Here is a 13,627-nt window from a genome sequence, read left to right on the forward strand (position 1 = left end):
TTTTTAAATGTATTAATCTCTTTTTGAGTTAACTAACCCGTTAATTGTATTTGTAGAACACCACAGAACGCGAGCGCAATAATTACATATTTTAACATATTCGAACACTTTCTTTACTTTCTCCTTGCACTTCTAAAATATATCACTTCAGATTTTAAATCAATTTGTATTAATTTTGCAGACGTCTATGTCCTCTGCCAGTCAAATCCGTTCTGTCCTCCACGAAAGTTGGAAATGAAATTTTATGAAATTCTTTGGCGGATATTTGTTTGTTTTCAGGGAAATTCCAGGCGATTTTATATCTAAGCACGTTTATGAATGCATACATTATATATACGTAGCTTAATCTAATCATAACAGTACAGTTTTTTACCGTTACGATTCGTATTTTTCAGATATGTATATAAATATTTCCTGTATCTCCATTAGTTCACTATTAATGCGTACATTTCGAAGTATGGTATTGTGATAATCTGAAGGGGATAAGGGGGGCGTTAAGCCCCTATATTACAAAAATGTTATTATATTGGTTGAAAGTTTGGCGAAACTCACGAAGAATCTCTGGTGTATGCGACGGTACATGAACGCGGTGCAAAAACCAAGAGTTGTCGGCCCATAATCTCAGCCTCTTTTTACGAATAGCTTCGAGCAAACCACACATAGCAGTCAAATAGTATTCCTTCTTTAAGTCGAGAGCATAGATCCAAGTCTCCTCGCCAGTAATAAAAGATTTTATGACATCATAATAGTCGGAAAGTAGTGTTTCACAGACGTGACGCTGTTTTTCGAAAAAATTTAGTGATTTTGGAACCAATCGTTCTTTCACTTTCTAAGACTCAAATGATATTTCAAAATGGTTTTCACTAATCCAAACGATATTTCAACGATGCCAATAAGATCTCTGACTGTCATTCGTCGATTCTCAAGCGCCAATTCCTTTATTTATTGACATGTTGATCGTCAGTTGATGGCCGTCGTGGACGTGGTTCGTCTGAATCCAATTTTGCCCACACTTGTTATAAGTCTCGACTGTGATGGAATTCAGTGTCATCACCTAAGTTTAGTTGCGGTTTCGTTTCATATTTGGAGCGCCATTCGATAGTTTTTCGGACAATTTCATTTTCATACTCATTCGACGTGGTATCGTCTCGTCATCAGTGGAAAAGTTTCAGTTCTTTTCAGACCTCGCTGAATTCGTAGCATTGATACATTCCATACCCAAAATATGAAGCAAAATGTGTTGAGTCGATCCATAAGAGATGTTGAGTCTCCCTGCCATTTCTCTGAAGTTAACGCTTAAAAAGAATTTCGACTATAACCAACATATCCAGAAATAATAAACACCAACACCAACTCCCCTCGACGTTTGCTTTTGACACGCCCATGCTAATTAACAGCGAGATATACTTTATAACCTCTGAAGTACTTGATACCAAAATAAATTAATTTCATTTCAAATGTGATTAGAAAGAAACCTTTTATCGGCGAAGCTTATTTTTAAATATAATTAAGTTTTAATAACATTATTTACAATTACCTAATATTATAAACGACACATTGATTTTTACTTCACAATCGGTTAAGTATTTACAATTATTAACTCGGTACATTGTAAAGTTGTCATTGTTAAATAAACTACCTCGCTTCTATAGGAGCCATGAACAAGAAACTGGAGAGTAACCGTTTTAAAAGTTGCTGAGTTTTTGCAAAAAATCATCTTCAACGGAAGAGTGAACAAAATTAATTTCAAAAACAAACACTGTTCATTGAAATTACACGTCCTTGAAGTAGGGGAGAAAAAAAGTCTTGTTCTTGTCGCCGAGATTTCTACCCTTGTGGTCAGCTGGAAAACACTGGGGGGAGATGGTGCGCCTTCTTAATTTAGCTCGCCTTCAAACGGATGTTTTTTGACCACCCATAAGATACTTGATCTAAGAGCGAAAGTCGTGAGCTGTTTGAGCCATATGTAAAAGAATCATTTCTGAATACTCCCCAGTGAATGGCGCTAAGAGAACTTTCCTCATTCCTTCAACACATGACTTCATCTTCAGTTACTTGAAAGGTGCCACTGCCCAGCTGCTTGATGTCTTCGTAGAAGTAAAGACTGACATCGCCGCCGTCGAAGAAGTGCAATAGACAGCCCAAGGACTGAGTCGACTAGTGCCATGTGGCATATTCTACAGTGGCCATATAAAGGAGCACAAATTCGGTGTGGGATTCGTGGTGCCAAGTCTTGGCATTCACCCCGGTGTATGAACGTCTAGCCACAACCCGCATCAAATCGAAGTTCTTCGACATATCGCTGATTTGCGCCCTCATTCCAAAGGAACAGAAGGAAAATGCCTTTTATATAAGTATGTATTAATTAATTTTGAAATGTATGAATAATGAAGTGGCAACTCCTCTTCAAAAATATAAAGTAACACTTAAAATTCTCCAGTCTAGTAAAAGTATGATAAGCCATATATAATAACAAATTTATATATAAATATGTATAAATTAATTTTAAAATAAGTGGCAACCTCTTGACAAAAATATATTTTTAATGGCAATTTAGCTGAAATCACTTTTATCACAGTAATTACTTGATGATGCTTTTTCTCCTTACAACTTTTTACTTTAAAATTTTAAACAGGTGGCAACCACTTAACTTTTTTTTTTTAAATTAAACCAACTATTCAACAAATAATAAAAATGCTAACGCAGCTTGGCACCAATTTTCAACAACATCAAGTTTAGTGAAGGCCTGGCACCTAAACCCCATACTTACCTAGTTAATTTTCAGTGGTTAAACTACCGTTAAATGAGCAAAACTATTGTAATTGTGCAATTTAAGCGAAAGCATAAATATATATTTCTATGGACTAGCTCTTTACTTGAAAGGTGATAAGGCTGGTCAAAATAACTGCGATGCTCTATTATAAATATATATATGTATATATGTATAAGCGTGTGTGTGCATATGTGCCTTTGTGGCTGTGTTATGACAACGTCTGACGCTAACTTCATTATCTTGGCAATTTGAATGAGAAATCAAACGAAAAAATGTATACAAGAGTAAACAATGGTACAACAATTGCAAAAAATACATACATAAATACGAACGGCTTACACATACACACACACACACACACACACACAAAATAAAATATAAATTCGTATATCTTAAACGCTTAGCAAATCCGCATGAGTAGCGAGCAGAGGGCAAAAATAAGTGCGTGTGCGCAACTCATCATGCTGACGCCGCTATTATTAACAGTCCCATTGTAAGAAGCGCTGTCGTTAGTACCGCCGTTCGCGCCATTACCCAAACCATCATCGCTCAAGCCACCAGCATCCTCGTAAGCCTTCGTCACATTGTTTATCCACGGCACATAGCTGGCCACGTCCGTGTAGACGCCCGGAAAGCCCGGCTGCGCGCAGCCTACACCAAACGACACTACGCCCGCCAGCTGCTCGCCACACACCAACGGACCGCCGGAGTCGCCAACGCAAGCATCACGTCCACCCTCCATATAGCCGGCGCAAATCATGCCATCGTGCACCAGTGCGCCATAATTGGTAGCGCATTGAGACCGGTTCACAATGGCCACATCGACCACCATCAGCTGCGGTGAGTAACCGCCCTGCGGGGATATACAATTATATCGTTACAATTACAAAAACAATCGAAATTCGTTCGAGCAACAAACATTTTCGGTGCGTCCCCAGCCGGATACATGGCAGACGGTGTTGCTGGCGTTCAAATTTAGGTCGCCATTTAACGGTATTGCACGTGCACGTGTAAAGTTCGCCGGCACACGCGCATTCAAATGCAACACTGCCACGTCATTCCTGTAGCTCGTCGCGTTATAGTCGCGATGCACCGAGATCTGCGACACGCCAAGCACCAAGGTATTGTTATCGCGCTGATAACGATTCAAATTTCCCACAACCACCGATAAATCGCTGGCATTCCGAAAACGATTACTGGCGGGCCTGAAAATTGTTAATCACCATTTCAATCGTTATAAACTTTCCGGGTCAACATTTTTCCACTCACATCCATATGCAATGCGCTGCAGTGAGCACGGTGCGCCGTGAGATGAGCGCACCGCCGCAGATGTGTCCAGCACCGAAGAGCCATTCGCCCGCAGTCAGACGCAACGAAACCTGATACCTCGTACCGTCCCACAGCGCCTCGGTGCCGTTGATTATCTTCGCCTCACTGCTGTGTTGGCTCTCGAGTGGGGATTTCAAGTGCGCCAGCGCTAAGATTAGTTAGGAAAGAAGTGTAGAATTGTTTTTTTAGCGAAATTTATTCAACAACAACAACATACTGGTGCTCTGCGCTACTTGAAATGCCAAGCAAGTGTAAATTGAGTAACAGAAAAACCCTTGAAAATCCATATTTTGCACTGTTTTGCTGATTTACTTTATCTTTTTTAGTACAATAAATTTGTCGTACGTGGTCTTAGTAGACTTGGTAGACTAGTTAGGCGTCAATTTCACGAAACCCCAACAACTACTGTTGGTTTTATGGTCGTGCTGAGCGTATATCTAATGTAATGAAAGTGCCAACTCTTACATACCCACGCCCACATACAGGTAGACGTGCAAAGTAAACACTTGTTTCCAATTTTATCAAATCTCTCAGACCCTTGACTATAATGAGGCAATGATAAAAATATTGAATTCAGTTAATGATTAGATAAAAATTCAAATCAATTCATTGACCAACTTGTTGTTCTTCTGTTGTTACATAAAAGGGTGGGTCGTTAAGGAATAGGGAATGGACATCCGGAAGCGGGCAAAGACCGCAAACTTTGGAGAATAAGAAAAGTGCATTATCGATCGGTTCGTTTCTTGTTTTCGGAGGGGAAATCGAATGGATCTTGGAGGCAATATACGTTCCGTTGCCACGGAGGTTAACTTGACAAAAGTTCTCGATCTTATTGGCAGACTCCGAGATAAGCGAGATAGCTAAGACAGTAGGATTTCAAAAAAATGTCTCATCCTAAACGAAATAGTGAGTATAAGTAAGCTGTCAGAACGATGGGTTTCGCGTCTGCTCATTCCGGACAACAAGTGTAACGATGAGACCACTGCAAAGCGACAATCTTAACAAGTTTCGAGTTATCCGTGTTTCGTCGACGGTCACAAAGTCAATGAAACATGGATGGACGAATACATTTAGAAGACCAAAGAATAGTGGAAACAGTAGACTTTGCCTGAAGAACCTGTTCCGAAAAGTGTGAATACTGTACTATCAACCAGATTGAGTTCCGCGCAACACAATTCAAACAACTTTCGAGGTCATTTTGGGGCTATCGACAAAACATGAATCGACTGATGCTTACAAAAAGCCAAGGGATAGAGGCAACAATAAAATTTTGCCTGACGAACCTAATATGAAAAAGGTGAATACGGTACTATCAAGCAGAAATTTGATGATTACCGTTTTCTGCGATGTAAAGTAGCGACATACGAGCTCTACTAAGCGGAATTACTGAATAGAATCGATATGGAATGAACCCGTTGGCAAAAAAGTTCACTTGCTTCATGACAATGCTACGGCTCACACTTCCCTAAGACCACTGTCGCATTGGTCATTCTTCCGCCTCATTCACCGTATTCTCCAGATTTGACTCATGCCACTTCCATTGGTTTCCAAACTTGAAAAAGTCATTAGCCGGTCAGAAATTCCGGGCGAATAAGAAAGCTATCGCCGTCATGGAGACTTGTAGCCCTAGTATATATCGAACCGCCCTCGTAAATGCATGCCTCACGTGATAAAATTCGATGACAAAAAATATTTGCACCGCTTGTGGTCGAAAAATCTCAGTAAATTTTGTTATCAATATTTAATTTGTGCGTGTGTGTTTGAGTTGGATAAATAACAGGTTTGTCAGTAAGAGCGCTACAAAGTTTTTTTGCTGGCTTGTTAGCATAGACCATGGACTTGACGTAGCCCCACAAGAAATATTTAATCTAAGCGCCTCAAATGGCACGACCGAGGCGACCAATTGGCTTTGCCATTTCTTGAGGTAACACGTTCACCAAACTTTTTTTTTTTCAATAAATCGATTGTGATATTCGCTGTGTGTCTTGCGGCACCCTTCTGTTGGAACCATATATTGTCCAAGTCCATATTATCCAATTCGGACCAAAAATATTCGGTTATCATTAAGCGGTAGCGATTCCCATTCGCAGTAACCTGCCGGTCTTGATCATCACGAAAGAAGTACGGCCTGATGACACCGCCGGCCTATAAACCGCACCAAACCGTAATTTTTTCGGGATGCACGGAGTACATGTGGATTGCTGCCTTACCCATAACGCATATTTTGCTTATTGACAGAGCCATTCAGCCAGAAAGCCTCATCGCTGAAGATGATTTTTCGATGGAAATCCCGATCATATACAAGTTATTGCTCAGCCCGGTTCGCGAAGATACGACTCTTCTGGTGGTCAAGTGGCTTCAGTTCTTGCGTCAGATTGATCTTATAAGGATGTAAGCCAAGATCTTTTCGCAAAATTTGCCACTTCGACACCACAAAGATGCCGAACGCTTGAGAACGACCTGTAAGAGACTAATTTGGGTCTTCCTCAATTAAAGCAATAGCGGCAGAAATATTCTCGACACTCCGGGCACTTTGTGTCGCTGGCACGAGAACATTTTGTACTGTGTCTGTGGACTAAAATTTTTTTCACTAGAAGCTCAATTGTTGTTCTGACAACAAATTGAACGTAGCGCTTTTAAAGTTGAAGCCACTGACTCCGAAAAAGTGTGGCCCACGCTGTCCCTATCGGTTTACTTTTATGGGGTTCCTATTGAAAACCCTTTATATATACATTATTAACATGAATCTATCAAGCATTTGATTCGACTTCTATGCGACAAATTGCTAATTATTATTATTAAAGAGATTAACAGTAAATTATTGTGACACGACAAAATCTTTTTGATTTCATTTACTGTCAACATTTGCATGCTATTGGGTGGAAACTGAATGATTATTTCTTATACAAGTTGCGTTCCAAAGTAAACAGGACTTTTTCAATCTAGCGCCCCTGGTGGCGCCATGTATATGTCGCGTTGCTATCTTTATCGATTGTCCAGTGAGAATTTCATGACATTTCATTGTTTCGAAGTGAAGTTATTGCGTTTCAAGTGTCAGTATGTTTGTGTTATCGGTGCGAAAATGAACTTCGAACAAAGAGCCAACAATAAATTTCTTTCTAAAATTGGTAAAACTTTTACCGAAACGTTTCAATTGATGAAACAAATTTATCGCGATGATTGCCAATCCCAGAGCAGAGTGGACGAGTGGTTTCAACGTGTTCAAAGTGTTCGTAAGGACATAAATGACGATTAACATGTTGACCAATCAAAATCCGTGATCACCGGAAATTCAATCGAAACTGTGTGTGAATTCATCAAAAATCAGCCGAAATCTTCATTGAAATTCATGGAAATGGAATTGAACATCTCCGAAATATCGATTTATCACATTTTGGCCGAACATTTGGGCTTACGAAAGGTGTGTGCACGGTTTGTTCCGAATCCAACATTCGAAGGACACTTGGGGCCGATTATTTGACCAAAACTCATATTTTAACCATTAACTACTCCCCGTATTCACCTGATGTGGCAGCGTGCGGCTTCTTCCTGCATTTTCCCAAGAATGGAAAAAGCGTTATGCAGACGTAGAGGCCATTCAAAATACTTGCACCGGCGTACTGATGGCCATACCGGCCAACGAAGAAGACTATTTTGAATAAAATAAATTTTGCTGAAAAAACCATTTGTTCTGTTTTTGTTTTTAAAGTCCCGTTTACTTTGGAAAGCTCCTTGTACAGTACTCACTCGTTTACTGGTACTGAATAAACGCGGTATTACAAAAGTTTTGATACTAAACCACAGAAAAAATTGAAAAATTAGTTTTTATTACAAATTTAACAAATTGTCATAATTCTTCGCGTGAAAACGGGAATGAAGATCCGGAAATTGCTAATTTTGACATTTTTTTTATTTTCGAAAATTTATATTTTAAATCAGATGACAGCTACATAATTCTTATAATAAGTAAGGAAATTGGAAAATACTGAATAGAAATATTATATTTCTTTCACTACACCACAGAATATTGTAAAAATGGTCAAACTCAATTCTTAACCATGCACTCGTCCTATTTTCCGCTATATAGATTTTCAGCAAAAAATTGTCATCTAAAATGCAAAACAATGTATCATCGAAAGGTTCGAAATGTGGTTTCTATTATATCGTTTTTCCTGTGCCTTATGAAAAGTGATGTTATGATATTTTGCATTTTAATTGACGATATGAAAGTACTTTTCAATGTAATTTTACTAAAACTAATCAAATATAACTTCGTCTAAATACAAAGTTTTAAAAGAATCTAAAAATGTATGCTATTGTTTTTTTATATTTCTAAACCTCAATTTTTAACATTATTTATAGTTTAATTAATATTCACATAATTCCAAACTTATTACTTGTGTGTGAGTACACCATGTCGTATGAGCAACATCTGCTGTCATCTCATTTATTTCATATATGCACATATGTATTTGTTTTCTCATATACAATATTATAATATTATATATATATACTCGCTAATATGTGCGAATGGCTGCAAAAATGAAATGACACTCACTTCTTTCGGACAGCACCAAGTCACGTCATATACACAGCAAAATTCATAAGCATCATACCCGATACTTGACGGGTACTTAACATAAAAAACTACTAAATTCAAATTGTTCATTAAATAGACAGAATTCTGAGTATGACAAGCCCCTCTTGATTATTGTTCGAAGCTCTTTATAAAACTCCTCACGATATACACACATACATATTTACATACATACATATATGAACTGGCGCCGACCGTTGTCTGAGTTAGACCACGGCCGATAATTTTTGAAAGCAAAAAAATTATGGTAGGATGAAACTCTCTGCAAAAAGAAGCTAAAACAAAAAAACTACAAAGAAATTTAATTGAAGGGGGATTTAAATTAGGAGCGAAAAAGGAAGAGGTTAAGGGTAAAAACGATTTATCCCGATTTCCAGCAAAACTAAGTGTGAAAGTGCTATGAAAAAAAGTTAAAGCACGAAGTTGTAGGTAATAAAAATATATACTTTTGCATTTACAGCTTTTTAACATAACCATAAGTACTTGAATTTTTATTATTATATTTTTAATTTTTTTTTAAGAAATATTCTGTATTTTTATAATATATATGTATGTATGCATACAAACCTAACCTATTAATACTGATATTATCAGCTATTTCATAAGACCAAATCAATGACTTTTATCATAAGCAAATTCTGTTTGACATTCTTTTTGTTTTATCGCACAACAAAAAATAATTATTTATAATTAATAATGAATGATTTTCTATTCTTACCTGTCCAAAGTCATACATTTCACACATATATATATTTCTTTATTTAATAAAAATATACATTTACATATGTATGTATAACATTTAAATTTCTATATCGGAACACTTTCATAAAACATTAACTGCTTAAAAAGTAAGCACACAGTACAATAACAACAAGAGCAAACTCTAACATCACAACATCAACAGCCATTGAATAAATAACTTCGGCGCCTACTTAAACACCACCATGAGAGCTTATTTAATAAAAGTCGCTTGCGATAAGAATAAAGTGACTAACAAACAGAGAATACCCAACACCATTTGCTGAGCGCCCAGATGCAGACCCATTGCGCCACCATAATTATCATAATTGAAAGTTGAGTTCGTCATTGTTATCCAGTTATAGTAGGCGGAGAGATTTGTGCAGACCTCAGGATAACCGCTGTCCCACGAAACAATGCCGCTCAATTTGCCATTGCAAACCAGTGGGCCGCCAGAGCCGCCTTGAAAGGCATTCGTGCCGTTATTTGACTGATTGCCGGCACAAATCATACCCGCTGATATTTGACCACTGTAACTGTTGTTACATTGCTGCGTGGAGATGATCGGAAGCACGGCACCCAACAGTACTGGCCAATTTACGCCCTAAGTGAACAAGATTTTGTATTATTATTTTTTATTATTTTATATATGTATGTATATATATTTGCATTTTATATGGATATATTTTAACTGCAGAGCCTGAGCTTACCTTCGCTGCTATGCTCCAACCAGTGACGCTGCAATTAACGCCCGCATCCACGGCCATCTGATTGATTGCTATGGGTGCTACTGTGGGATAATTTGCCGGTATCTTACCATCTATGAAAAGTAAAGCCAAATCGTTTTGTAGCGGTGTCAAACTAAATTCTGGATACGCCACCAGTTGCTGCACATTGTACTGTAGCGTAAACGGCGTAACCTCCTCCAAATAAATCGAACCCATGACTACTGTGAATTCACTTGGTAAACGATAGATCGGTTGTGTTGTATTTGGACTGTGAGAGAAATGGAGAAATAAATATACAAATGTATGTGTGTCATTTATCTATGTATGTATATATGTATATGTGTTATACATATAATATATACTTAAATTAAAAATTAATTAAAATTATTTTACTTACTAGATCAGACAATGCGCAGCGGTAATAATCAGTCGCGATGCTACGACTGATCCGCCACATATATGACCTTGACCTAACTGTAACTCGAATAACAGTAGACGCACTGAAACCTGCCAGGGTGCGCTTGTAATGGCAACAGGTGAGCCACCAAATATTTTCGAATCATCTTCAGTTAGCACAGGGTGCGTATTTTTACTGTGAACACTCACACTGCCGGCATAAGCTGTAAGCATAAACAGGGGGCAATTTAATATTTTCGTGAATCGCTTTACAAATTTTTATTTATTTTATTTATACTCCATTTTGCACATCTAAATGCAAAAATACATACATACATATGTACATATTCAATTCTTTTTGCCATTAGGTCATCACAACAACACAACACAGACATGAATTTGCTCATCACTCACACGAATGCGCCAATAGCAACGTCAGAAAAAGACACCAAATTGTTTGCAACCAGAAATTTTGACACATTTTCATTGTTGCAATTAAGAACAGTTCTAAAGAAATATAAAACGAAAAACAATTTAATTTCTAAGCGCTAAAGAGTCACACGCACCGGCCGAACGACTGCTGTCGTATAAATGATAACTTCCTTACAGCTTTGTAGCGCCAATACCGAACGTTTACCGACATATATACTTGCGTATACATAGGATTATATACAATATTTAGCTACAAACGGGTGCCTATCGAATTGAGTAAATACTAAGAAATATACATACATATATTACTATTGTTATATGAATGCTAGATAAATGTTTGCCACCGGCGGACCAACGAAAAGTCAAAAGGCTTAAATTTAATTTTATCTACATCGGTGCCGCTTATGGATTATTGATGACTGTAGACGTCAACATTTACATTAAAACTTATTACAAATAATGATGGTAGAAATTTTTTATTGTTGCTTAATAAATCACAATATGCAGTAGAAAATTTGCAATGGCGGTGTGTATAAAAATAGCTATAATTTTACAATTTACAGAATTTATACATAATTTTATAGTTATTGCAGTAGTATTGCAGCATAATTGAATGTGTGTATGTATGAATGTGTAGCAATTATAGTCATCTGGCTGTATGTATCACCCACGCAACTCTTTATCTAAGGCTTCTAATTGACTCAGCATCGAGTCTACATATGAACTCAAATCATTTTTCGATTGCTCCACCGGCTTCACCAACTGCGGTTTCACCAATTTTTGGGCACTAGTTATAATTTTATTTTGCACATTATTAACTTTTTGCGAACTTATAGTTTTTGTAGTAGTACTGTTTACAGTTTTACGTTGCACATTATTATTGCTGCGCGGATTTATGGTTTTTGCAGTAGTAGTATGTTTCGCCAACACCACACTCTTATTCAGCACAGGAGACACACATTCACCGGTGATGTCCATGAGTTCCAGCTCAGTTGAATTCAAATCACCCACTTCACACTCACGACGTCTTTGACGAGTGTTCGGCCGCTTTTCAATGCTCGGTGACGCTTTTTTGACTTTACTGTAAATGAGAAACAGTTTCCAAGTAAATTTTTTGTTGAATTAAAAATATTGCATGCGTTTATAAGACCTTGCTACCTCCTTTTCAGGCGCACTGCTGTCTTTAATAATCGGATTTGTCGGAGCTTTTGTAGGCATTTCCTCTGCTTTTAATTTAATTGGTGTGTTCACACTCTTCCCTGCTACCACTTCCTTAACAATTACATTGTCTACACCTTCGACATTTCTGCGGACTTTTTTCACCTCTCTTATGTCTTCTTGCTCATGCTCACTAAGCGATTGACTTTGACTTTCGTATTGCAAATCCTTTGAGGCTGATTGCAGTGAGCGCATCATTTGCGTTTTATAACTATGCAAAGCTTTGCGTTTCCTTAACATACGAAATAGTATTATTAATTACACACATATATTTTAAATATTCTTTAGTTATATATACCTGCTTCTAGGACTTTCTTGTACACTTTTGCTTGCACTTGAGGCACTTGTTCTCGCTTCTTCCTTTTTTATTATATTTGTCGGACTGCTTTTGTTGTGGTACAATGATTCCAATTCGCATTCCGCATCTCCATGCTCTGACCGCCAACGTGCTACAACTCTTTGCAAAGACTTTACACTCACGTCGGCGGCTGCATATTGTTCACGAAACATCGCCATATCAAAGTCATTCGTTGCAAGCGTTGCTGTAAATTAAAATTTCGTAGGATATTATATTATTAAACTGTTAGTTTAAACATGTTGACTAAACGTACATACATCTTCGCAAACTACCATATTCTCTCCTGTACTGTTTTATTTCAGCTTCTTTGTGCTGCAATATCTCCAGGAGCTCTTCGATTTTCGCCGGTAGCACATCCACTAAACTAGCAACTTGACCGATGGGTAGTTGGATGGTAAGTGGGTTGTTGTGTTGTTTTAAGCGCCACTCAAAATGGAATGGACATTCCTTAACACGATACTTAAGTTTTAAAACACGCTCACTTGCATTGCTTGTCTCCGGCTGGTTGTCATTTCCAATCCAAGTGCCTGATTCCGGCAGCGCATTTTGTAAAGTATCAAATGCAATTCCCACATCATATTTTATACGTTTATTTAGTAGCTATAGGAATAATAAAACGAATAATTAATTTAATAATACAAATAAACTATTAAATTGAATACAACCTGTAAAGTCTGTAGCACTTCTTCTTTCGTCTTTGTTGCTTTCCAGGTTACATTGAAATCATATAACAAGTATTCTATAGTTTCACCTTTCACATTGCAATCGTAGTAATATGTTTTATCTGCAATATTTAATTCTTTTGACATTTTAATAATAGGTAAATGGTAACAAATATATTTCTAACAAATTTAACAAATAGTTATGCCATGCATAATATATTATTTAGACAAGTGGGTTAATGAACTTATCATTACACGCAATTGTGAATGGGCAAGGAAATGAAATGTCAAATAGGCACAGGGTGTTATGAGAATTTATTTTTATTACAACAACCGACGGAAACGGAATAAGTTGAAAAGTGCGATAAATTTTATTAATCATAATTTACAGCAAAT

The 13,627-nt window shown here is 37.3% G+C and overlaps 3 protein-coding genes across 4 annotated transcripts in view; all 3 read right to left on the reverse strand.

Moving 5' to 3' along the window:
* The window catches only part of LOC108970975 (transmembrane protease serine 9), a 15,855-nt gene extending 11,448 nt beyond the window's left edge, over positions 1 to 4,407 (reverse strand). The window contains 6 exon segments of the mRNA XM_018936729.1: positions 38 to 111; positions 380 to 473; positions 3,179 to 3,626; positions 3,693 to 3,978; positions 4,043 to 4,250; positions 4,320 to 4,407. Of these exon segments, the coding sequence (XP_018792274.1) occupies positions 38 to 111; positions 380 to 473; positions 3,179 to 3,626; positions 3,693 to 3,978; positions 4,043 to 4,250; positions 4,320 to 4,389 (1,180 nt within the window). The 5' untranslated portion in view covers positions 4,390 to 4,407.
* A 5,090-nt stretch (positions 4,408 to 9,497) lies between these two features.
* LOC108971050 (trypsin-like) lies at positions 9,498 to 11,244 on the reverse strand. The gene is made up of 4 exons (XM_018936838.1): positions 10,976 to 11,244; positions 10,563 to 10,785; positions 10,148 to 10,433; positions 9,498 to 10,041 (listed from the first exon to the last, which is right to left on the reverse strand). Exons 1-4 carry the CDS (start codon positions 11,046 to 11,048, stop codon positions 9,652 to 9,654), a joined length of 972 nt encoding a protein of 323 aa, XP_018792383.1. The 5' UTR covers positions 11,049 to 11,244; the 3' UTR covers positions 9,498 to 9,651.
* A 225-nt stretch (positions 11,245 to 11,469) lies between these two features.
* On the reverse strand, positions 11,470 to 13,425 carry LOC108971004. Of its 2 annotated transcripts, XM_018936769.1 has the most exons (6): positions 13,235 to 13,425; positions 12,827 to 13,169; positions 12,510 to 12,753; positions 12,144 to 12,443; positions 11,852 to 12,074; positions 11,470 to 11,780 (listed from the first exon to the last, which is right to left on the reverse strand). In XM_018936769.1, exons 1-6 carry the CDS (start codon positions 13,376 to 13,378, stop codon positions 11,724 to 11,726), a joined length of 1,311 nt encoding a protein of 436 aa, XP_018792314.1. In that variant the 5' UTR covers positions 13,379 to 13,425; the 3' UTR covers positions 11,470 to 11,723. The 2 variants fall into 2 exon arrangements, with proteins under 2 accessions (XP_018792314.1, XP_018792312.1); XM_018936767.1 differs by having other exon boundaries at positions 11,470 to 12,074.
* Positions 13,426 to 13,627: the final 202 nt, after the last annotated feature.

This window comes from Bactrocera latifrons, unplaced genomic scaffold (assembly GCF_001853355.1).
Source record: "Bactrocera latifrons isolate USDA-ARS-PBARC rearing strain unplaced genomic scaffold, ASM185335v1 scaffold_32, whole genome shotgun sequence".
Lineage (NCBI taxonomy): Eukaryota > Metazoa > Arthropoda > Insecta > Diptera > Tephritidae > Bactrocera > Bactrocera latifrons.